The following is a 26373-nucleotide window of genomic DNA, read 5'->3' as shown; positions in this document are numbered from 1 at the left end:
AGTTGCAGGTTTATGTAGTTTAATTTTTTTATTAGTGTCTAACAATCTGTTCAATTTAATATTCAGCTGAGTGGTTTAAATATGAGATACCACTGTGATTATGCCTCCTTCTCATTCTTGTTATTCCTTTGCTCCTCAGACTTTTTTGTAAGCCCATGGCCCTAAACTCTCAAGAAGGAAATGAGTGTCCTTAGAATGTGACCTTCCTCTCCACCTTGTCCCACACCTGCTAAGACACAGAGTGGAAAGAGCTGAGAAGCCAGAGACCCACTTTAGATCCAGAAGCATAAGCAGCAGTTGCAGAGAGGCACGCAGACTAACCACCCCTCTCTCAAGAAGAGTTGTTTCAAGTACAAGTTTGGAATCTTCAGTCTGAAAACGGGGTCTTTTGATCTCTCCCCACTTTGGTGCAGTATGCTCTGATTAGTGCCGGGATTGAGATGGAACAAACCATGGTAGCTGTCAATGGCACAAGGACCCCATCTGCTCCAGACTTGGCTGACCCTGGCTCTTGTACTCCCTGCCACCCACCCCTACACCCTGTCTTCCCTCCTTCTCCAATTACAAGAGAGCTTCATTTGAAACACCCTTGCTCCCATTTCTTTATCTGCAGCAGGGCTGAATTGAAATTTCCTATGTCCAAATGCCCATTCTCTGAATAAAAAGTTATTTTGAAACCAGACTTTCTAATCAACAGATACTCTATACAGTGAATAGCATGTCTTTATTCTATTTACAGTACATTTGTTATAAATATAATACATTTTTGAAAAGCTTATTTTTAATTGAGATTTATATTTTAAACAGATCAACTCAATTGTTAACGTTATATAATAAAGAATATGATAATTTTAATGACAAAAATTGTATTGTGAAATAGTACACTCTACTGAGATGAATGAGGGGGAAAAAAGTCAAAACTCCTTTCAAAACTATATTCAAAGCATCAGAAAAAATTTTTTTTTCTTTTTACAAAGTTATGTATAAGCCATAGGGACCACCAGATACTGAAATATGAAGACTCTATGACCAAAGTTCAAAACTGATTTTAAGGAACTGTATGAAGCAAGACAGGAAAATTTGTATTTAACACTCTATAGAACTTCACAGTAAAGCTGGAATTTAGAGACTAATGGCTTAACAGGAGTACTGCCAACGCCTTTCCTTTCTCAGAATCATCTCCTAATATTCATATGCCATTGACAAGTTGTAACAGCAGACTTAGACTTTGTGTTTTCTTAAGATGGGGCTTAATAAGGTGCACAGATATGTTGAAATCCTGTATTATGAGCATGTAAATTATTCTCAGGGTTTAAAGAAATACAGAAAAAGAATATAAGTATTCTCAGTCCAACGTGCTTTGCATCATAAACAAAATGACAAGTCAAAGTATTTTGCAGGGATAAGATATCAATCAACCTCCATAACAAGTTAGGTATATCAAATACTGCTGTAAAGCCCATCCAGCACAAACTGATTATCGTGGATTTCAGTACAAATGTCCAAGTTGTCACACATTATTGATGATGATCAGGGCAGGCATGGAATTCTGCTGACTTGTTTCAAACACTGTAACTTGGTCCGATAACTTGGCAAATACCCTAGGAGTTCCAAGGTTATAAACACCTGTATGAACAAAGCACGCTTTCAGCTGCAGACTATGAATCTCCTGGCTTTTAAGTTGAAGTTTATACTGTGTTTGTCCAAGCCACGTGAATGACCCATGGATTTCCAGTGCTTCTGGACTAAGGGAGGAGGAAAATGTTAAGTTGCAGGATTTTTTCTTTATAATTTTTTTCCCCAAAGTCACATTAACATATCCCTTTCAGCCGGGCACAGTGGCTCACGCCTATGATCCCAGCACTTTGGGAGGCCGAGGCAGGTGGATCACCTGAGGTTAGGAGTTCAAGACCAGTCTACCAACATAATGAAGCCCCATCTCTACTAAAAATATAAAATTAGCCGGGTATGGTGGTACATGCTCATAATCCCAGCCACTCAGGAGGCTGAGGCAGGAGAATCGCTTGAACCTGGGAGGTGGAGGTTGTAGTGAACTGAGATTGCGTCACTCCACTCTAGCCCATGACAGAGCAAGACTCCATCTCAAGAAAAAAACAAACATACATATGCCTTTCATCTAACAATTCTATTTCTAAAAATTATTTTATGAAGCCAATTGTTTATTAATAATAGCAGCATCATTACTGTAACAGCTAACATTTATTATTAACAGTTACTATTTTCTAGGCACAATGCTAAGAGTGGATTATTTCATTTAATGCCCATAAGAGTATATTGTAACCTGGTTTCAAATCTAAGCTTTTAAACACTTAGTTGGCCATATATAAATGTGTGTACGTGAATGCTTATAATATTGAAACTATGGAAAACAACCCAGTACCCCCCAATAAAGTATTGTTAATAAATTTATGATACACAAAATCATATATATAGGTGTGTGTTTGGATTTCAGAGAACTGTCTCAGATCCTGTTTGGGGTGTTATACAAAAATATTAAGTGCATGCTTCATAGTATTTTTCCAAAAATTCAAAAATTTCTGAATTCCCAAAAGCATTTGGTTCCAGGAGTATGTGATGTGGGATTGTGGAACTGAATTTTTTTTAAGTACTATTTTATAATCAAGAAAAAAAATCTTTAATATTTAAAACCTCTGTAACACATCTGTAAGCCTTCTGTATTACCAAACAAAAAACCAGGACATGCTTTAGTAACTTTCTTATCCATGAAATTATTTGCATAATTTCAAAATATTAAATTGCTCCCAAATCACTTTGAACCTTAAACTACAAAATAACCTTGCACTAAACAAATATTTACCTTGTTGTTTTATGCCGAAGATCAACTATGACATCTACATCAGCCTTAGAACAATTGGAAAGCAAAAGGGTGACTGGTACTAAACAAAGGCTATGGAAGAAAAATAAACAAAAAAGTTATATACTTTTTTCTTCTTAAAAGCAATTTTCCTGAAAATAACACTTAAGAATATGTAACAGAACATAAGCTCCTTAAAAACAACCAGATTCAAGAAGGAACGAGATCAAGTTCCAAAATCACTCAAGACAAATTGTTTTGTAAATAAAAAATATATTAATACAATGACAATACTAAATATCAGAATATATACATTCATAGAACTATTTTATTTTCATTTATTACAGTTAATCTAAAAACTAAGATGTTTCTAGATATTTCACAAAATTAAAAACAAAATTTCAACTTAATGAAGAAAAAGTAAACCATGAAAATGCCAACAACTAATACTGTTATCTTTGTGCTTATTAAAAATTACTTAATTCTGACAACTTGGCCTAGACTGACATTTGTTTTTCTATCAAATTTGCAAAACATCATGTTCTGAAGAACATGAGAATGATTTCTATATAGTTGTGAGGAAATTCCTTTAGAGTGGATTCATTTTGCTCAGGTAGCCTACTTTCTGATACCATGTTATAATTAATAAATTACTAAAGCGTAGGAAAAAAGACAGGCAGTGATAGAAGAGGACATGTGAATAGAGTAGTACAGATTTCAAATCAAGAATGCAAGAAATGAACATAACATGTACAAATGAAGCACGGTTATATACTATTATAGACATTTTACTCTATAAACACAAAGATAGTAAAGAAGAAAAAATAGTAACCGTGTAAGTTCATTAACATTCAAATTCTGCTCAGATAATATATTTTACACTTTCAGAAATTTTATATCTTCTTACTGAGAAATACTTTTTAAACAATACTGCAAACTGCAAACATCAGGTTTCCCTAAGCAAAAACTAAGATGATTTAAAAACCATACCAGGTTGTACTGATGCTATGCCCTAACTTCCCCCCCAAACTTCTCATGTAGCAAGAAGGGCAACAGAGACTACTGGGTAGGTGTCCAGTCAGTCTGAAGCATCTCATTAAATTAAATTCCAATTGTGCAATTTGTAGCCCAAAGTAAATATTCAGGAACTTATGCTATTCTGTTCCCATTTGATCCTTAAATGTCAAATTCTTTGTACCTTATCCAAATGCTTCTAGTAGAGGAAGAAATGTGAACATCTGGATATCTCCTGGTCCAAAGTGAAACTCATCATCTTCATTCCAGTGAAGAGTACCCCCATCTACCCCAGCAAACTGTAAGTATCATACTGACTCCTCCTAACACTCACTAACCTCCACTCCCAATGTTCTTCACAAATTCCTGCCAATTCTCTCACCTACACATCTCTGGAACTTGGTTACTTCACTGTATCTCATTTTCCTTACAAGTTCAAGTCTTATGTCTCATTTTACTGCAAGAGCCTCTTAATTAGCACCACAATGCAATCTATTCTTTAACCATGTTTCTCACACTTGAGCATGCACCAGAAATACCTGGCAAGCTTGTAAAAAAAAAAAAAAAAAAATCTGCTGGACCTACTCTCAGAGATTCTAATTCCATAGGTCTGGGGTGTGGCCCCAAAAATTGCATTTCGAGGCTGGGCACAGTGGCTCACACTTGTAATCCCAGCATTTTGGGAGGCTGAGATGGGCGGATTACAAGGTCAGGAGATCAAGACAAACCTGGCTAACACGGTGAAACCCTGTCTCTACTAAAAATACAAAAACTAGCCGGGCGTGGTGGCAGGTGCCTGTAGTCCCAGCTACTTAGGAGGCTGAGGCAGGAGAATGACGTGAACCCAGGAGGCGGAGTTTGTAGTGAGCTGAGATGGCACCACTGCACTCCAGCCTGGGCGACAGAGCGAGACTCTGTCTCAAAAAAAAAAAAAAAAAAAAAAAAGAAAAAAGAAAAAGAAAAAAGAAATTGCATTTCTGAGTTCCCAGATGAAACTAATGCTCCTGGTCTGGGACCACATTTTGGTGGTGGTGGTGGTGGTTTATTTATTTATTCTTTGAGATGCAGTTTTGCTCTTGTCACCCAAGCTGGAGTGCAATGGCACAATATTGGCTCACTGCACCCTCCGCTTCCCAGGTTCAAGCTATTCTGCCTCAGCCTCCCAAGTAGCTGGGATTGCAGGTGCTCGCCACCACACCCAGCTAATTTTTTAATTCTTTAATAGAGAGGGGTTTCACCATGTTGACTAGGCTTGTCTTGAACTCCTGACCTCAGGTGATCTGCCTGCCTTGGCCTCCCAAAGTGCTGGGATTACAGGTGTGGGCCACCGGGCCTGGCCTTGGGACCACATTTTGAAAACTGCTTTACACAGTATTTTTTCTAAAATGCTAATCTAATGAACCACAAACAGGGCTGAGAAATCAAAAGTTCTGACAACTATTCTCCCACCGCTGCACCCAATGAAAAAGCTGGGCCCTAGAGTCAGACTGCTACCTGCACCTCAGTTTTCTCAACTGTAAACTGCAAAGAATAATAACTGATTCTACCTCTTGGGTTTGTTGTGGTGATTAGGTAAGACAAAACATGTTAAGTGCTGAGAATAGTGACTAGCACATGTTCAAAAGCTCCAGAAACATTATTTAATATAACAACTCATGCTCATGGCAGCTAAACCCAGTATGATTTTATCTTTGTTATCTCCTGTCACCTATTCTTTATTCTACTCTCATACCTCTACTGCTCTGTGTCCCACTACCATGACCAAACCTCCTACTGTCCCATTTCCTCACATTTCTACTTGTTTTCTGAAACCCCCATTAAATTAAGAATGCTTCCCTATATCTTCCATGTCTTCTCTTTGTGTTTCTACATCTATCTTTAACTGTATCATCCTCTCAACAAAAGATGCTGTATTTCTTCCAACATCTTCCATATCTGATGTAGTTCTTAATGATTTCTTCCTACTACCTCTCCTGTAAAGAGGAGTTTATCTTTCATCATAAACTACCTTAAAGTTTGTATTCTTTTTTCTGTTCTCATTCCAATAAACTAACACAGTGAGACAGCGAGAATTCTTTGGGGAAGGGGGGGGGAATGGATTTTTTGAAATATTTGAGGTAAAGATGAAGCATGTGTAGTTTGAACATCTCCTTCACTTCCCATTTGTGAATTCACCTGCTGTATCGGTCAAGCAGAGGCATACACCTAGTAAGACAATATTCTCTGGCTACCTCTTTTGTACCATCTATTGGCATAATTTTTAAAGTGTCAGGGAAGTTTGTTTTCTTCCTTCAACTCCAAGTCTTGTCATCATTTTGGACAACTTCACTGTCTAGGTAGATGACTTATTCAATACCTTCCCAAATCCTGGACCTACCATCTCCACAATCTTCAGTACTATTCAAAACTCAGCCACACAACTTCCATGACCAAACCAGGAAATTTTTCCCTATCACATTAGACAACTATCCCTAACATAATACTCGGTCACCCCACTCTGACCACTATCTCCCATCTCTCTAGCTTTCTCAGTTATACTCTCTCATCTGTTTTTGAGTTTTACACGGACACCCAATCACTTGATCTTTCATTTCAATGGTTCTCAACCTTGGTTACTGTGGTAACTGTGAGTACTACTTAGCAGTTATTCACACCCACTGTGGGACTGTGAATCATCCTTGTTGATTATGGAAGTGAGGCTATTTGGCCAATGAAATATTAGTATCTTTTGATGCAAGCAAAAGTCTTAAATGTGCTTTTGCAATTCGGCTCATTTTTTATACTCCGGAGCCATGCCACCAGAACATACTCCAGGTAGCAGTTGCTCCTTTGAACTGGGCCCAAAATATATGTGGCACTGATGTGAACCCAAGTTTCTTCAGGTGCCAAATCCAAACAGCAAAAGCAGAGCTATAGCAAAATTATCAACCAGCAGACCCATGAGTATGGAAAGAAATGCTTTGTTATAAGCTACTGATTTCTGAAATGGTTTGTTATGAAGCATTATTGTGGCAACAATGACTAACAGAGATGGACATAGGTATGATCTGAAGACATTTGAAAACTAGAGATGCCTGAACCCTGCTTCCAGAGAATCTGACTGAATCAATCAGCCCGACCATTGGAAATTTCAGAAATTCCCAAGTGATTCTAATGTGCAGCCAAGGAGAAAACCGCCACATTTTATCCTTGAACCTGCCTTGTTTTGACATACTTCCATTCAGAGTTTTGATTTTGGAATGCTTCATTTAACCCACTCTTCTACTTTAGTTTGATCAAAACTTTCCTGTTTCACATAGATTCTATAGGGTTTTTTAACCCCAGTAGAATGATGTAGAGAACTCCTAAACATACTAGCCTGTAAATGTAGCAAAGGTTTTAAACACTAAGGTTAAAAAGAAGCACCAAGGGTATTCAGAAAGTACATGAAGCAGGATAGGTTTAATAAACAGAGCTGAAGTAGAAGATTGGGTTAAAATGAATCAGGGAATCAAAATTGCTCATAGAAGTGTATGAGATTCAATAAGGATAAAATATAAACATTTTTATTTTCACTTATGGTTGCATATTAGGATTACCTGGAGAACTTAAGAAAAATCCAGATGCCAAGCCCTACTCTGGGTCAATCAAACTGGAACCTCTGGGGGTAGGACTGAATGAAGCACCCTTCAGTTTTTTTTTTTTTTTTGTGGAGACACAGTCTTGCTCTGTTGCCAAGGCTGGAGTGCAGTGGCACGATCTTGGCTCACTGCAAGCTCTGCCTTCTGGGTTCACATCATTCTCCTGCCTCAGTACCTGAGTAGCTGGGACTACAGCTGCCTGCCACCACGCCCGGCTAACTTTTCTGTATTTTTAGTAGAGACGGGGTTTCACTGTGTTAGCCAGGATGGTCTCCATCTCCTGACCTCGTGATCCACCCGCCCTGGCCTCCCAAAGTGCTGGGATTACAGGCATGAGCCACCGCACCCGGCCCATCCTTCAGTATTTCTTACATTTTCCCAGGTGAACCCTGCACACATCTGTATTGGAGAAAGGAACAAAGAATGAGTAGTGGGTGGGCAACATTAAGATCATGACAAAGACCTAAGACCACACGTATTTAAAAAATAACTTAGGATAAAATTTTTTAAAGATCCAACAAGAGTAAGTGCTGATGAAGGTATCAAGCAGAAGGAATTCACATATGCTGCTATTGGGATATGCAAATTAGTAAAACCACTTTGGAAAAGTTCCTATGTAAAAAAAAAAGGCAAGCACAGATGTACAAGGAAAGGTGCAGAAGAATTATTCACAGCAGAATTCAAAATAGTTCAAACCAGAAACTATTCTATGGCTGAGCGTGGTGGCTCATGCCTGTGATCCCAGCACTTTGGGAGGCTGAGGCGGACAGATTGCTTGAGCCCAGGAATTCGAGACCAGCCTGGCCAACATGGTGAAACTCCATCTCTACTAAAAATAGCAAAGTTGGCTGAGCTGCTGGTGCACGGTGCACACCTGTAATCCCAGTTACTCAAAGGCTGAGGCATGAGAATCACTTGAACCTGGGAGGCAGAGTTTGCAGTGTGAGCCAAGATCGTATCACTGCACTCCAGCCTGGGCAACAGACTGTGACTCTGTCTCAGAAAAATTTTTAAAAAAGAAAAAGAAGAAGAAGAAAAAAGAAAATATTTTAGAAGTCCATTAACACTTAAGTAGATAAACTAATTCTGGTATATCCAAACATATTCATACGCAATGAAAATCAATTCTACAGGTTCATGCAATGGCTGACTCTTACTAATATAGTATTAAATGAAAGAAGCTAGGCATACGAATATACTCTGTATAATTCTACTTGCATAGAGATTATAGAGGTAATTATTTACGTGTTAGCTTTGTAAATAAAAAAAAAAAATCACTTAAAAAAAATAAAAAAGAGAGACAGGGTCTTGCTGTTCTGCCCAGGGTAGAGTGCAGTGGTGCAAACACAGCTGACTGTAGCCTCAAACTAATCGGCTCAAGTGATCCTCCTGCCTCAGCCTCCCAAGTAGCTGGAACTACAGGTGTGTACTACCATGCCCAGCTCTAAGTTACTTTTTAAAATATTTTTCCTCTTAAAGTCACTGTCAAGGTCTTAATTTTGCTCAGTACTCCTTCTATGCATCCTCAGCTAGTATCTTCTCAGTAGCTATCCTAAAATTTTACTTTTTTCAAATTCTCTACTCTTTACACTTATCTCCTAGATTAATTAGCTAACCTTGCTCTTATAACTACCCCCTAAAATGGAGGCACTCCATAATGTGTAAGAAGGTCCCTTCTTTAGTGCAAAGCAAATCCTGTAATTCTTCAGTGCATGTATCTTTCCATCTACTAAGGATTTTGTTACTTTCCCTGTATCTCATCATTTTCTTCAAGACCACAAACATACCTATATCTTACCTAGTAAGAACAGATACTCCCTGATCCCTTTTCATAGCCCAGTTTCTTGAAAGGATGGTCAACACAGTATCTTTACCTTCTTACCTCCTATTCGCTTCTCAACCTATGATGTCATGCTTCTACCCCCTATACAGTGGCATTCTTCTCAAAAATCATGAATGATCTCCTTACTGTCAGATCCAATGACCTTTTGGCACATTTACTATTTGACCTTTCTGTAGCATCTTAAACTATTAACCACTTCTGCTGAACTATTCTCACTCAACCTTTGAGATAGTTTTTTATTGGTCTTTTCTTCCTAATTTTTTAATTGGTCCTTTTCTTCAGTCTTCTTCACAGGCTTCTTTTTCCTTAGCTTCTTTCTCAGATGTCACTGTTCCACAGGTCACCACTCTCTTTCTGTTCTATTCCATCCTATCCCCATCCTCATCTAGGGTGACTTCACCAAAATTCATACCTTCAATTATTACTTAGATTGTTTCTAATAGGCTTCCCATCTTTTCTCATATGTGCAAAACTGGCAACCTTTTGAAATGTCGCTTGATTCAGGACTTCTTATTTTTAGAATTTTAGAGGTTTATATATTCAAGCTATTTACCAAAATTACAAATATATCACATTTGCCATGAAGTTTAGTACTTAATAAATCTTAAATAACTGATATTGTCGGTACTTGAACTGTTTAGTTCAAGTTTCTATAGACTCAAAAACATTCTAAATTTCCTCTTCAATATTTGGGTTAATGTCACTGCCAAAATAAAGAAAGAAACAAATACATGTGCCAGTGTGTTGTAGAAAATTTTTAACAAAAATAAAGCTCAAACCTTTTTTGATGAAATGGATGATTAAATGATTCTGGGTAATGAAGACTCGTTTTAATGAGACTAGAAAGCTGCTCTACTGATGGTCTTGAGGAAACTGTAGTGTTTTCTGGCCTGAAAAATTTCAATAGTTCCATTTCTGGTGGTTCCTGAGAAAAGAAAGAAAAAACATATGACACTAAGAACGCTGCCTTGTTTAAAAGAAAAAAAAAGCAAGCATAGTGTATACATACAAAAGCTAAACTCAGCAGAGATAATGTAATGCATGAACAGTACTTTTTCTGCTGTTAAGCAAATAGCTGCTATCATTTGCAGTATCATCTAGGATAAAAAAATCAGTATCTGGAATCATTTATTCATTCCTCACTTATTACATGTTAGAGTTAGATTTGAATCTCAGTAGCTTTACATATTAGCTCTGTGATCTTGGATTAAGTTACTTAATACTTTAATAATTAATTTCTTCATATGTAAAAAGAAGTTCATGACAATAATAACTTCAAAGGTTGTTGTGATTCTCATATGATAATACTGCACAGGACTTAGAACTGCAGACATTCCATAGCATAGCACCTGTTTTAATAGCTGAAAATCTAAAACTGTCTTAATATTTCATTCTGAAAATATACTGCTGCATTGTATAGATTACAGTGCTTCAAGTATAGTAGTTGAAGGTTAAAATGCATGTGAAAAGTATTAACATAGCATTTGTCAGGCACATTATGACTATTTCAACAAATAATCATTATCATCTAATGAAAACAGAGGTCAGAAAGGGTGACTCACACCTGTAATCCCAGCACTTCGGGAGGCTGAGGCAGGCAGATCACCTGAGGCCAGGAGTTGGAGACTAGCCTGGCCAACATGGTGAAACCCTATCTACTAAAACTATATAAATTAGCCAGGTGTGGTGGCACACACCTTTAATCCTAGCTACTCAGGAGGCTGAGGCAGGAGAATCACTTGAACCAGAGGTGGACATTGCAGTGAGCTAAAATTGCACCACTGCACTCCAACCTGGGCAACAGAGTGGGGCTCTGTGTCAAAATAAATAGAAAGAGAGAAGGAGGGAGGGAGGCAGGGAGTTGGGGAGGGTGAGAGAGAGAGAGAAAGATGAAAGTGGAGAAACATCCCATTTCTACTATTATTTCTTGGTTAATTTTTTTTTCTCTATTTTCCCAAACCCCCCAGAAGAATATTTGATTTATAATTTTCTGATAGCCGAGTTTGATTTTGATCTATACCAGCAATTGGCAAACTACAGTCCATGGGCTAAATCTAGCCTGCGTCCTGTTTTTGTAAAGTTTTATTGAAACGCAGCCACATCCATTTGTTAACATACTGTCCATAGCTGCTTTTTGACTTCAATGACAGAAATGAGTGATTATGACATAGTCAATCTGGTGAGCAAAGCCTAAAATACTTCCTGGCCTTTTTCAGAATAAGTTTGCTGACCCCTTATCTACACAGCTGCAAAAGCAAGAGCTAACTTTGCTGGAAATAAAATAAAAGCTGGCACTGGTTTCAAATTCATCCCATTAACAAGTAACAAATTAACCATATTATATTCAAGTAACACCCTGGGGCTACTGGTAAAAAAAAAAAAAAAAAAAAGACAAATTTTACAAAACCCAAATAAAAAAAGATTATAACCTAGTCACTGGTAATAGACAAGCATATAATCATATGGCCAGAAATTTCATTTCTAGAAATCTGTCCCACAAAATATGTAACAAGCAAAATATTTGAAACTGGTATATACAAATATATGAAAATTGACCAAAAATATCATATAGTAGTCAAATAAAGTTTAACAGCATGTTACAAATACATATATTCCAATACTTAATATTTGCATAAGCATGGAATATTTCTGGAATAGAAAAGGAACTTGACCATGAGTAACTTCAAAAAGTGGCCCTGAGGAGAGAAAAGCAAAGCAGAATTCACTTTCTCATTTGTATATTTGATTTTTTGTCTTAAATTTTTTATCTTTCCAATTGACAGTTTGTGGATATTTTATTTTTTTGGAATAAAAATTACTACTTTTATAACAAAAATCTTAAAAAATCAGATAAACCAGAGTATATAAAAGAGAATAGAAGTGTGATTAAGGGGAAACCAGAGATAGAAACTATCCGATACAATGTAATAGCCTTCACATGTGGGATGCAGGTGGAAGTATTTTTATGTTTAAAAAGAGGAAAATAAATTCAGAAATATTAAAAAAAATTGAAGATCTTTTTTAAGTGGCAGAGATTATATACAAATACAGTTCTATTTTGAACTACTGTGCTATACGGCTTTGGCAATTAAATTTTCCTTTTGCTAATCATATGACTTAAAATTACAATTTTATATGCCTTCTGTTGCCTAAACAGAGGAGTCAGATCATGAGGACTTCTACCTACACCTCACAGGGTTGGAATTTTAAGTACTGATGTGAACCAACACTTGACAAATACCAAATACCTAATTAATGGTTATCTATTATTGTTATTTACCTATGTGGATTACTTTATCCCCCAGTATCTGATAATTTTCTCTAGCTGAATGTTTTTAAAATTTATTTTAAAAAATAAACTATCTCAGACTTGTTTTCTTTAAGAGACAGGGTCTTGCTATGTTGCCCAAGATGGTCTTGAACTCTGGCCTCAAGCAATCCTCCCACCTCAGTCTCCTTTGCAGCTGGGACTAAAGGCATGTACCACCACACTCAGCTTCTTTCAGACTTTAAGGAAATTTAGATTGGCCAATCAGAGATTTAAATACAAGACTAGTATACTCTCGGTACACAAGCATCTTGATGTGTGTATGGGATAGTTGCCAGCTTTTCACAGGACTCAAAATATAACACTTATATTGGTGATTTTATCTTGGTCCAAGGTCTGTCATTTGGCCTTACAGACTCAGGTATTTAATCCCACTATTTTCTCAGAGTTAAGTAATGGTGAGATGTTAATCACTACAACACAGTTAATGTGGATGAATGCCAACGTATAGCGATAAATATAACTTGCTATCAACTGACCAATGAGCACCGGCTTTCTGTTGGTAGAATACTCAGGAATCAAAGTTTCAGAACACTGATTACGAAGCACGAAATCAGACAAGGGATATTAGTGAGATAACATAAATGATGACTGGCATCAGGCTGATCACCTGCACAATGAAGATGTAACTACAGAGACAACAAATACTAATGTGGGTAAGCAGAATCTACTTATCCCATGACAATGGTTGGATGAATATTGGCAATGTCTTTTTTTAATTCTGTAATTTTACAACTGACCGACTCCCCTACTGATGGACAGTTTCTTTCTTACTTATACAGATGAGCAGCCCAAATCCAAAGATCCAAAATCTGAAACGCTCTGAAATTGGAAATGTTGCAAAATCCAAAAAATTTTGAGTGCTGACATGACACTCACAGGAAATGCTCTTTACAGCATTTTGGATTTCAGATTTTCAGACTAGGGATGCTCACCTAGCAGGTATATGATGCAAATATTCCAAAATCCAAAACACTCTGGGTCCCAAGCATTTCAGAGAAGGGATACTCAATCTCTTCTTATTTTCTCTCAGGCTGAATTCAGTTTGTGTATGACTAGGAATGCTTTTTCAAATCTTGCATATTTCTGCAATTTTTGCAAAATTTATGCAATTTCAAATTTTGCATATTTCTGATCCATTACATAGTTGTTGTTTTTTATGTGAATAAATCAATTTATGAAAAGAAAAAGACCTAAAAGTGCAATATATTTTCAATGCAAAAAAAATTAATGTACAAAATTGTAAGATAAAAAGTAGAAAGACTTTCCTTTTATAAATTCTTAAGGAAAAATGTTTCTAAAACACTTTAAACTTACGGGTTGTATGTTAATCTGCAATACAACCAATTTAGCAGGCTCTTAAATATTTAAAGATAACAAAAGAGAAATTATAATTCCTTTATTTTTACAATTATAACAACCACTCAATGAAACCTGTAGTTTATTAAACATCATCACCTCTTCTTTTTTCTTTTTTGGTTAAAATTTTACCATTCATTAAGTGAGCTGAATGAATATTTACATGAACTTAATGTGTAATAAATGCATAACATAAGCACACATATAAGTTCTGGAAATAGAATATGTGCTAAAGAAAACAGATTTTGTTGTTGCCTTGGTAAAATAATTTTGTGCATAGTATTCCCTATATTTATCCTTTATAAGGCACAACAAAAATTAAAAGACATGCTGATTACAGAACTGCAATGTTGAAAGTTGCAATCTTAAAGCTTACTGTGTACTATCTATTCGTGTGCAAACTATTAGTATGACAGAGCCACTCATATCTGGTTAAAATATTTTTGGTTTCTTAATGCAGTGGAATGCATTTGGTAACTCAGCTTTCTTTATTCGTTCATTTAATAATTACCAAGTACTTATTATGTGGTAGCACTATCCCAAGAGGTTGTAGTAAAATAGTAAATAAAGCAAACAAATTCAACCTCAATAAATAAGTCTACCTGAGGGATGGATGGAACAATGTGAAAACTGATAAATTACACATCCTCAATCAACAGATTTCTATTTTCTCTCAGACAATTTTAAAACTGACAATTATTATGAAATATTATAGCTGTACTTGTTTCACAGAGTCTCATTTGTAAAATGGGGGTAATTCTACCTGCCTTGCTTACAGAGTATGAGGACCAAAGGAGAATAAAAGCCACTTTGTAACCTGTAAGAAACACAAATTCAATATGCTCTCAATCAGTTTGGGTACATATCCTTACTTTCCAGTACCATAAAATCTTCTGGCTCATCTTGCATTTTCTCTGCCCCAGCCCTAGAATCAAGCATTTTTCCAAGGAACTCTAGTTCCTTTTATTGGAGAATAGTCAGTAAGTTTTAAGATGAAATTTTTGCTGCAAATAAAAAAAACTACAAGTATACCAAACAATATGGGTAAACTTCACCAACACAGAAGTTGAATAAAAGAAGCTAAGGTATATATTGTATGACTATTTATATAAATTCAAAAGAAGTAGCTTTGCTTTTGACTTATAAGTCAGAAAGAAGTGACTGGAAGTTTGGTCTGGAAGAGAAAGATTTCTGATTGGAATGGAACAAATGCAGAACTTCTGGGGTGCTGGTTAGGTTCTATTTCTTGATCTGGGTCCTCGTTTGGAGTGTTCTTCAGTTTATGAAAATCCAATAAGCTATTTACTTTTCTGTACTTATGTTACATTTCAGTAAAAAGTTCAAAAATGTATTATTAATGTATTCAAGTCACAAAAAAAATACAAGCTATTTATTTGAGACTTCTAAATTATACTGAATACATTTCTATATACCACCTGTCAGGAGGAAAACACGTGAACAATGGCCTTAAAAGAATACCTGCAACCTTGCAGTGAGCCGAGATTGTGCCACTGCACTCCAGCCTGGTGACAGAGGGAGACTCTGTCTCCAAAAAAAGAAAGAAAGAAAGAAACCAGACATTTATACCACCACAAATTATCTCCACACAAATTACTTATTATTATGAAAGGAAAAACAGTAACTTGACTGTGAAGAAACATGGCACCACCTTAAATGATCCAATACTGATCATGTGACAAATTAACATCATGCGCTTTCTTACGCAACACATCACTTAGTATAAACTTAATCTAATCATGAGGAGACACGAGAAAAACCCAAAGAGGTATTACTCTAGAAAATAACTGGCCCAAGCTCTTCAAAAATGTCAATGTCATAATCAACAAATAAAGGCTAAGAAACTGTTTCAGATTAAAGGAGACTAAAGAGATATAACGACTGAATGCAAAGCATGATCCTAAACTAGATCCTGCATAGAAAAGAGCAAATAGTCACATGGATGGAATTAAAACCTTTGATGGCATTTGAATATGGATTATATATAAGAGTACTGCATCAATGTTAAAATTCCTGAATGTGGTAATGTTGTAGATTTTTGTTTTTTTAAATGTAAGAGATTTGTCTTTCTTGTCTTTCTTCTTAGTAATACTCAATGAAGCATTATATCTAGGGACAGAGTGACAGGATGTCTGCAATTTACCTGGGAGTAATTAAGAATGATTAAGGGAAAAAAATTAATACATATGTAAATAACAACAAAGCAAATAATGCAAAATGTCAGCCACTAGTAACCGAATGAAACTTATTTATAAGGGAGTCTTTTACGCTATTCTTGAAAGTTTTCTGTAAGTTTGAAAATTATTTCAAAATAAAAAGTTATCAAAACTAATGGTAGGGGTTGCCTTCAGGTCCATGGTGAAATAAAAATAATAATAATAATAATGGAGGTGGAGCCTTGAAAATTAAGATCTGTTATTTAAAAGCAAAATACAGGGCCACTGTTTGAATTACTAGACTAAATGTGCTTGTATTTCATTCATATTTACTATGAAAATTTTTTGGTAACATTAAGTATTATTTTAGGAAAAGTAAGAAATCATATTCAATGCTATCAGCAGCTGCTACACAACTCCAGGGGCCACCTTTTACATATTACAGCTTTTACATTTTACATGGGAGCTCCTTGGAGCTCTGCAATGATATCCTGTTATAACAAATAAGAAAATATAGAGATATAGTTTCTCTACTCTTAAGCAAATCAGTTCTTTTCATACCTATGAATTCTGGATTCAATAGGGAATGTATCTGAGGAAACCCCCAAAATCATAACTGCATCTTAATACTATGATAAAGGTGCTGATGAATTTTAAAATCAATTTATGTTCACTTTTAATCATTCTTCTGTCACCAACACCCAATCCAAATACCAATATAAAAACCTGAACATGGTGGTGCATGGTAGCTCATGCCTATAATCCCAGCATTTTGGGAGGCCAACAGAGGAGGATCGCTTGAGCCCAGGAGTTCGAGACCAGCCTGGGCAACATCATGGTGAAACTCCATTTCTACAAAAAAATACAAAAATTAGCCAGGTGTGGTGGCACACACCTGTAGTCTCAGCTACTCAAGAGGCTGAGGCCAGAGGATGGAGGTCAAGGCTGCAGTGAGCCATGATTGTGCCACTGCACACCAGCCTGGGTGACAAAGTGAGATCTGGTCTCAAAAAAAAAAAAAAAAAAAAACCTGAAAAAACCAGACCCCTTCAAAAACACAAAAGCCAGCCAACCAACCAACCAACCAACCAAACCCCACAAGTTCACCAGAAAATAGCAAAGCAAACTATGTTATCACCTGTTTCTGAGGATATGAAAAGGCTTCTTTTCCTATAGTGCGAAGAATAACATGATGTTGACCTTCCAAAATAAGCTGTTTACTGTCTTCCACAACGTATGCCTAAAAAATGCAAAGCACAAAAATGTTACCTGCTTGACAGTAACCTCTAAAGTAACCAACCCAATATTTGATGGAAAGTGGAAATATTATGGCCAATATCTATCAATTATTGACACTCCTGGCAATGTCACCATTTCTACTTTTAGTTATTCATTCAATCAATAAAGTATCTATCCAAAAAAACAAATCTTTTTTGCCTCAATATAACACAGTTGGCCTGGATATTTGAGAGAGATACGTCGCAAAATCCTTTCCAACATTCTTTAGAATCCTTAAGAAACTACTTTAAAAGAACCATGCCATAACACAAGCTTTTTTCTTTACTGAACTACCAATATACAGCCAAAAGGCTTATTCTTACAGTCTAGCTTCTGAAATGTCCTAGGGTTTATCACATAGCTGAGCAAAATCAGTGAGTACAATCATAAATCCTTTAACTGGAAATATTATGTTCGTAAATATAAATATATATGCTTTAAAAAAGGCTTTTTTCTTTCAATATAGTGAGCTGACTTTATATTAAAATACTTGTTTCAGTTTCTAACTCTTCTCTCTCTTGAATTGCTTCTGCGCTGGGGAAAATATAATCTATAAATGGCTTTGATTTACTGTCATTATCACATTATGCAAACACAAAGGCTTAATTCTTTTGACTAGCCCAATATTTTTATTAGGTTCAAAAACCATAAAATTAGTCAAAATGCTATCAAAGTTTCTTATCGTTTACTTTCAATTTCTGTACTTATAATGGACTAGTGAGTTTGCCATCCATAGAACAAACTTTGAGTAGTGCTGCAGTAGGATCTGCTCAGTATCTATATTTGCAAAACCCAGAAAGGCAGGAGAAGTTAAACACCTGATAGGGTAATCTTTACTCAAAAAGGGATAAGAGTTGACAGATAAGGTTCTCAGACTTGTCAGATGTCTTTTCTGATGATGTTATGACATTGAGTGACAGTCACCCATAGCCATGGCTAATTCTATAATGCATCCTCCTGCTTGCACAAAACCTTAGATTTTTAAAACTAACCTTTATTTTTGATTAAAATTGTTTAGGAGTTGTATTATGTCCCTTTTTCAACAATTTTTTTTCACAAAAATGTTCGAGCTCTTGGTTTTCTCCTGAATCATATTTTATTCAAGAGTCCTATGCTTCCTGTGCATCTTACGACTTTAATGACTTTTCAAATTTTCTTTAATCTAATGAATCATTTTTGCATTATCTAGAACTCTAACTAAAACAAACAAAAATCTGCCAGTCACTTTCTCCATTGAGTAAATTATAAACTTATCAAGGTACTAGCCACTACCAAACTTAATAACCCATTATTGAATCTATTCAAACTTCCATTTCCCAGCCAAGGAGCATCACAATCTTAGATAACTTTCTTCTTTATGTGATTAGTGATACTAGCAGTGAGCTTTAGGTTCTGGGCCATTTCTTAAAAGATAACACTTTTCCCCTCATCAAAGAATACCATGCACTTAACAATGAGTACAGAATATATTATATAAAACCTTGTCTCAGAAATATTATGGATTGCTACATGGCATAAACCTGTTGAATGAAGAAGTAAACCAAAGATCTTTATACACTTATAAAATAGGATTCTAAAGTTCAGAAGAATTTGATTTCGCCAATAATGTATAACTGATCTTTTTAACATAAAACTTCTTCTATAATCAACAAAAGTATCAATTTATTTAGATTTCATTTGAAACATGCAAAGTCAGCTTGGTTTCAAAAAAAAGTTTATTTAAAAACATGGTTTAGTTAAAAAAAAAAAAAACACTTTATAAAAACTTCTGAGTCAATTTAAAATGCATGTATTGATCACCTACTATGAACATGTCTTTATGCTGGCTCTTATATCAAACACCACAAAATCAAAACCTTGTCACAAAGTTCCAGTGATTATTCTTGGACAAGATCCTTAATTTCACTGCAGAATCATTTTTAAAAATAGGTAGTACATGCATATGATACAAAAGGGTGTAATGTAAGAAATAAGACTCCTCTGCAGTATAGTTTAGTTAACCTTAGGGAATACTAATGTCTAAATAATCTCATTCGGGTCTGCCTTGTGTGAAGTTTATTTGAATCTGATTTTTTTTAACAGGGTAAAATAGTATATTTAAATAATCTGGAAAAAACTGAACACAGACCAATTAGATAATTATTTAAGAATTATTAATTTGGTTGGGAAAGATAATACTGTGCAGTTATATTAAACAAAAAAGTCTTCATCTGTTAAAAGTACATACAGAAGCATTTACAGATGAAATATGTCATTTTAAAAATACTACAGCAAAAAAATTAACAACTTAATAAAAGGGAAGGTAAATGGATTATATGAAATATGAATAACAAAAAATTAATGGTTTTTGGAGCCAATGTAATGGATTTCCAGAGGTTCTTGGTGCTATTTTTCCCCCTGTAGAATGTTTGGAAATGCCCCGAACAGTTTAATACCATCTGCTTTCAAAGCTTATCATGTCTACAATATTCTCGGTAACACACAGAAATAACAGTAACACAGAAGAATGTTATCTAATTTGAAAGAATACTTTTTGAGGCCAAAAAAAAAAAAAACTCATGTAACTGTTAGTTTCAATATTGAAACTAGAAAAGATATGCATAAAAAATATAAACAGTAATATACGTTTTTTCTTCAGCTTAAGACTCAAGTATCTACAAGTGAGGCTTGCTGAAATAATTTAGTAGCACATACCTTCCATAATATGACAATATTCAAATCCACCTCACTGCATTTTTGAATCAATCTCACAGCATCCTCTGTTGACTGTTTTTCTGTATGCACAGGCAAGTGAGCTTGTGGTTTTTTCAATTCAGAAGATAAACTTCGATAAAAGAAGTCTGCACACGGGCTTGCTGAACTTATTATCTGTTAAAAGAAAACCACTTGTCTTCATAAATGCTTTTAATTATGTTCTGTCAAATTTTATTTTGTATAACTCATAGCTTTAATTAGATATATCCTGTCAAAATTTATATTTCTATAGCTTATATATACCCCAAATACTTATTCAATAATTCTTGTCAATGTAGTTGAATACAGGGAGGCCACTTGAACATTCAAAAGATTTGGTACAAATTACCCTAAATTTTTTTTTTTTTTTTTTTTTTTAAATACAGGGTCTTACTCTGTCATCCAGGCTGGAGTGCAGTGGTGCGATCTCAGCTCACTGCAACCTCCACCTCCCGGGCCCAAGCAATGTTCCCACCTCAGCCTCCCGAGTAACTAGGTTACAGATGCGCACCACCACAGCTGCCTAATTTTTGTAAAGACAATGTTTTGCCAGTTTTGCCATTTTACTCAGGGTGGTCATGAACTACTGAGCTCAAGCATTCCCCTGCCTCGGCCTCCCAAATGCTGGGATTGCAGGAGTGAGACACTGCGCCCAGCTGCAAGTTACCCTGAATCTTAAAGCCATCACCCCACAATAATTAAGCTACACTCCCATAACATTAGCTTTGACCTTCAAACTATCTAGGGAGAATGAATGGGTATCACCAAGAAAATGAAATGTTGAAAATCCATATTTTAAAATGACAGAAATATTTCTCATTTAAATCCTAAGCAATACCCAATGAAGCAGAATGTGAATAGAATTATTGGCATTAACTTGACTTTTATGCTTGAGCAATGAAAGCATGAGATAAGAATTTTAAATGGACTCAATTACAGGATTTCCTTTAATTAATGAATATTGTGCCACATAATAACATCTTTATATTTATGGTTTCCTGTACTACAGGCTCTGTATATATTATGTAGATGTTAAACTTCAAGTTATTAAATAAGTATTAAATATTAATAATTATGTATGTTTTTCTCCTTACAAGTGAACTTATAAAACACTGTCCCCATAGTTTTCTCACTAATCTGTAGTGCTTGGCAAGTTCTATTTATTCAACCAGATTCATCAAAATGAAAAATGTGTTTGTTTCTGCCTTTGCCAGTGCTCTTACACTAAATTATTTAACAACAAATACAATAAAAATTACAATACAAGAGTCCTGCTGATGTTTCTGGAATTTTAGAAGTTTTTAAAGAAATTAAAAAAAAAACAAAACTAAAGTCCTGAAAATTAATTCAACCATTCAGGAAACACAGTATCTCTGAAAGTAATACATGTTTTGAAATTACTGAGCTTTTGAAACTTGGAGATATTTCTAAATAGCTGTTTCCTCAAATGGTAAAAAGATAGTGATGATGAGTCAGATGAAAGCAAATGATAAAAGAAGTACAAAAATATAAGGATGTTTAGAATTATCAAGGAGACGAACACAAAGAAGAAATCATCCCACTAAGAGCACACAATTATATGAACTTTTACACCCTAGATTCAACATTTTTCAAAGCAGGCCACTACTTCAAATTATCTTCAGGGATAGCTTAAAATGCATACTCCCAAAGTCCACCCAAGATATAATCAACCAGAACTTCAGAGGTAGGGAGGCAAAGCCTGTATTTTTACAAAATCTAGGTCCAATTATGGTCTGCAGGCTAACAACGTCAACCTCACCTAGTGGCTTATAACAATTTAGAACCTCAAGTTCTACCCAAGTCCAATGGAATCAGAATGTGCATATTAACAAGATTTCTGATAACTTATATGTACACGTTTTAAAACTTTGAATACCACTGTTCTAGGAGGCTCTTTTTCTTTTTCTTTTTTTTTTTTAAGAAACAGGGTCTTGCCTTGGTCTCTGATACCCAGTCTGGTCTTGAACTCCTGGCCTCAAGCAATTCTCCTGCCTGAGCCTCCCAAAGTGCTGAAATTACAGGCATGAGTCACCACACCTGGCCCTCTACGTAACTGTTATACATAATTAGGATGGAATATCACTGACTTAGTAACAGCTTTATAATCACAATAGAGCCTTATGTATCTACCTTATTATCTGGGTCTCAGAATATATGATATGATACGCCAAAATTTAGAGGGTTATCATCTATATGTTCCATTGTAACCAATTTCCCTAATAGAAAAGCTCCCTCATATAATCTTGCTTTCTTAAAAAAAATCCCAAGAACTATACTTATTTCATATGATATTCTCAAAAGAAAGTTAATTTTAAATAACTACTTAAAATGGTATAGTCCATAAACATTTTTGGTCTGTTTTGGGGATTGAAGGCAGGTTGCAAAACTCAATAAAGTTGAGATGTTTATCCTCCAAAGAGTCTGGGGAGGCTGGGTGCAGTGACTCACACCTGTAATCCTAGCACTTTGGGAGGTTGAGGCAGGCAGATCGCTTGAGCTCAGGAGCTGGAGACAAGCCTGAGCAACATAGTGAGACCCCGGTCTCTATAAAAAATTTTTAAAAACTAGCCAGGTGAGATGGCTGATGCCTGTAGTCTCAGCTACTCGGGAGGCTGAGGTGGGAGGATCACTTGATCCAGGGAGGTCGAGGCTTCAGTGAGCTGTGATCGTGCCACTGTACTCCTGGGCGACAGAGCAAGACCTTGTCTCCAAAAAAAAAAAAAAAAAAAGAATTTGGGAACTACTGTGATAAGTCTTGCCAAAACAGGCAGCCATGCCATAACTATGACTTAACATCAAACACTACTATGCATACTTGCATACCTGTTCATTTCCAAAGATGATATCTGCAAAGGTATATTTTTCAGAGGACTGTGTGGCCGCTAAAAAACAGGGGAAAACAAACTAATCATATCATTGGCATAAAATATAAAATGACCATTTAGTAAAGTGTAAAAGTAAAGTGAATTTACCTTCTTTTTTCTCACATCTGATTGCCTTAAAGCAAAACTTTCCCTTCTCCCTACTGGCAAGTTTGGCATCTAGGAAGAAAAAGGGAAATCTCAAAGATGTTTCTCAGTTCATCACATGATAAAACCCAATTCATTATTTAGACTTCCGTGGTCAAATGGAAAATAATTCGTAATTATAAATAATGTTTAATGAAGAACATCTCTGTTTTTATGTCAATGAAGTGACGTCTTAAAAAGGATAAATTTCAATTTTCTCAAAATACATATCCATGTGTGTGCATATATATATAATATAATGTATTCATATATGCAACATTTCAGATAAACAGAAAATTTGAAAGATCAGAACACGGGGACTGGAAAGCCCATAATCCTGCCACTCTATCATTTCTTAATTTCCTTTCAGTATGTTTCATATGCATGATTTATACCAATATTACTATATGAACACACTCTACAATATGTTTTCCCACAATTGCAGGCACTTCTAAAATGGTACTTCAAGTACATTTCTGGTACACATTCTTTTGTTTGAATGTTACATAAACATGACAATTCACAGAACAGCCAGTCAGTACATGGGTAAGGCTATTCACAGATAAACCCACCAGTGGTAAAGGAAACAAAAAGAAAATTCCATATTCTAGTCTATATATTTTTGTACCGGTTGTTTGTATTTTTTTTTTGAGACAGAGTCTTACTCTGTTGCCCAGGCTGCAGTGCAGTGGCATGATCTCAGCTCACTGCACCCTCTGCCTCCCAGGTTCAAGCAATTTTCCTGCCTTAGCCTCCCGAGTAGCTGGGATTACAGGCGCCTGCCACCACACCCAGCTGATTTTTGTAGTTTTAGTAGAGACAGGGTTTCACCATGTTTGCCAGGCTGGTTTCAAACTGCTGACCACAAGTGATCCGCCCGCCTCGGTCTCCCAAAGAGCAGGAATTATAGGCATGAGCCACCACGCCCAACCCTGGTTGAATTTTTGACAGTAATCATGTACCCAAGCACTGATTTTACAATAAAAAACAAAAAGAAGAAAATACAAGTATAAGAGATGTGGAAGGGAATTAAAAAAATGGGAAAGACTGGATCAAGATAGGTAATTTGATTTATAGTTAGGTAAACTAATGAAATCACAATTTAATGCTTTAAAAAGTTAATCCTAATAATCTTAAGACATTCTGGTACTATTCTGGAAAACCAAGTAATGAAATTTCAAAATTTATTATGTAGCAGGAAAAATGTACAAACCTTTGTTTTCAGAAAGATTTACAGATTTCTGTAACTTCCAGTGTTTGCTACTACTTGATACTTGCACTATATGGAATTCCTTAACACCTGCTTCACTCTGTCAAAAAAAAAAAGATAGGAGAGTCATTCAGGATTTAGAAGCACTAAATCAGAATGTTCCGATGAGAACAAATTTCAGACACTGCTACCAAAGTCAATCTCAACTAACATAAGATGCAATTACAACATACATTTCAAAAAACTTATTTAAATCCCTTTCTAAACATTTTCAGAAACATCAACATTTTTTCCAAGAAGTATTTTCGACTATAATACATACTCATTGGTACATTTTAAAATACTGAAAGCCATTGAGTTATTAAAGTCTATCACAATAAGCTATTGGTAGTATTTAAAAGATCAAAAATTGTCCATTTTTAATCAAAATTATGGCATTTTCTTTTTATTTCTCTACTCTTTCTGAGATATCTCATTAGGCAAAAAACAAGCAACAAAAAACTCACATAACTAATATATGGTCAGCACACATGAAATTATTTAAGTAGCATGTATTTTTTAAATTCTCCTGAATAAAAGCTAATCTGAAATTATTAAAATATTCTCATTCTTACTATAAAAATACTGATTTTCGGGGGGAGATCACCAAAGTACAGCACATTAACCCTAAATATCCTAGAAAGCTGACACCTTACAAATTTATGAAGTTAGAAATAAAGAACATTACAGAATTAACATTTCAAATAAGTACCTGAACTGCTGAATCAATCTAATGCTAAGGTCCTATTTCAAACATGAGAGATCACGCTCTCATCTTCAAGAAAATTCATTTTTACAGCCTGGCCAACATGGTGAAACCCTGTCTCTACTAAAAATACAAAACAATGAGCCAGGCATGGTGGCACATGCCTATAATCCCAGCTACTTGGGAAGGCTGAGGCACGAGAATCACTTGAACCCAGGAGGCGGAGGTTGCAGTGAGCAACCTGGGTGACAGTGAGAACCTGTCTCAAAAGAAAAATATATATATATATTCATTTTTATAGAGTGCCTAAACAGGAATGGCAATATTTCAGAAATTTACTATATAAAGGAAATGGTACTGTTAGAAATGTGCAAGTGAAGATTACCAATCTGAATGTGATATATTAACAGAACCTCACAATTTAATAACACCAATGGATCTCAGTGGTGAGACCTAGAAAGCATTTTATGAGATCCTTCAGAATGAATTACTAGCATATGTAACTATATAGCATATCGGTGTGTACCACATTAATATCAGATCTTTTTATTTGAAGAGAGGCTAAGGGATAAAATTACAAATCTAATGAAGAATTAAGATGAATTCATACTATTCTATATGAACATTCCTAAAATCCCTAGCTTATGCTGTCTTGTAAAGGGGCGGGGGGGGGGGGGGGGACCCACTACTAAAAACAAGAGAAACACTTCAAATATAATTAAAAACAAAATTCAGTTTTAAACCAACTTACAGTATTGGTATTTTCCACATCCACAAAGACTAGCATATTGCCTCCTCTGCCTTCTTCATTTTCAAGAGAATTACTTCTGCAGACAGTGGCCCGTACATTTAAAGACCGACTGGTACAAATAATCGCAGTGTGTCTTAATATTCTGTGCCTGAAACAAAACAAAACAAACAAAAAAACACACATTTAATCTAAGAGTCTCTATGTTATAATTATCTAATTCCAAATAAAGATTTTAAAAACAGATCACTCTCAGGACGAGTTATACTCTAAAAATCCATAGAATACATTAAAATTACATAGCCTAATTTCAGTTCAATTCTTTCTATCCTATTTGGAAGGAAACTATTAGTCTCCCTGTCTAAGTTTTTGCCTTGCTTGGCCAGGAATGGTGGCTCACGCCTGTAATCCCAGCACTTTGGGAGGCTGAGGTGGGCAGATCACGGGGTCAGGAGA

At 35.5% G+C, this 26373-nt stretch overlaps 1 protein-coding gene across 2 annotated transcripts in view; it reads right to left on the bottom strand.

The window, feature by feature from the left end:
- Positions 1 to 705: 705 nt before the first annotated feature.
- The window catches only part of TRAPPC8 (trafficking protein particle complex subunit 8), a 112492-nt gene continuing 86824 nt past the window's right edge, over positions 706 to 26373 (bottom strand). For both annotated transcript variants that reach the window (XM_007974361.3, XM_007974360.3), the window contains exons 21-29: positions 25921 to 26068; positions 24428 to 24524; positions 23179 to 23247; positions 23030 to 23088; positions 20147 to 20320; positions 17313 to 17414; positions 10093 to 10238; positions 2840 to 2929; positions 706 to 1745 (exon numbers count right to left, since the gene is read on the bottom strand). In XM_007974361.3, the coding sequence (XP_007972552.3) occupies positions 1511 to 1745; positions 2840 to 2929; positions 10093 to 10238; positions 17313 to 17414; positions 20147 to 20320; positions 23030 to 23088; positions 23179 to 23247; positions 24428 to 24524; positions 25921 to 26068 (1120 nt within the window). In that variant the 3' untranslated portion in view covers positions 706 to 1510. The remainder of the gene's footprint in view (positions 1746 to 2839; positions 2930 to 10092; positions 10239 to 17312; positions 17415 to 20146; positions 20321 to 23029; positions 23089 to 23178; positions 23248 to 24427; positions 24525 to 25920; positions 26069 to 26373) is intronic.

Source organism: Chlorocebus sabaeus, chromosome 18, assembly GCF_047675955.1.
Source record: "Chlorocebus sabaeus isolate Y175 chromosome 18, mChlSab1.0.hap1, whole genome shotgun sequence".
NCBI classification, from domain to species: domain Eukaryota; kingdom Metazoa; phylum Chordata; class Mammalia; order Primates; family Cercopithecidae; genus Chlorocebus; species Chlorocebus sabaeus.
Note: the sequence above shows the minus strand (reverse complement) of the source record. Positions and strands in the feature narration are given on the sequence as shown.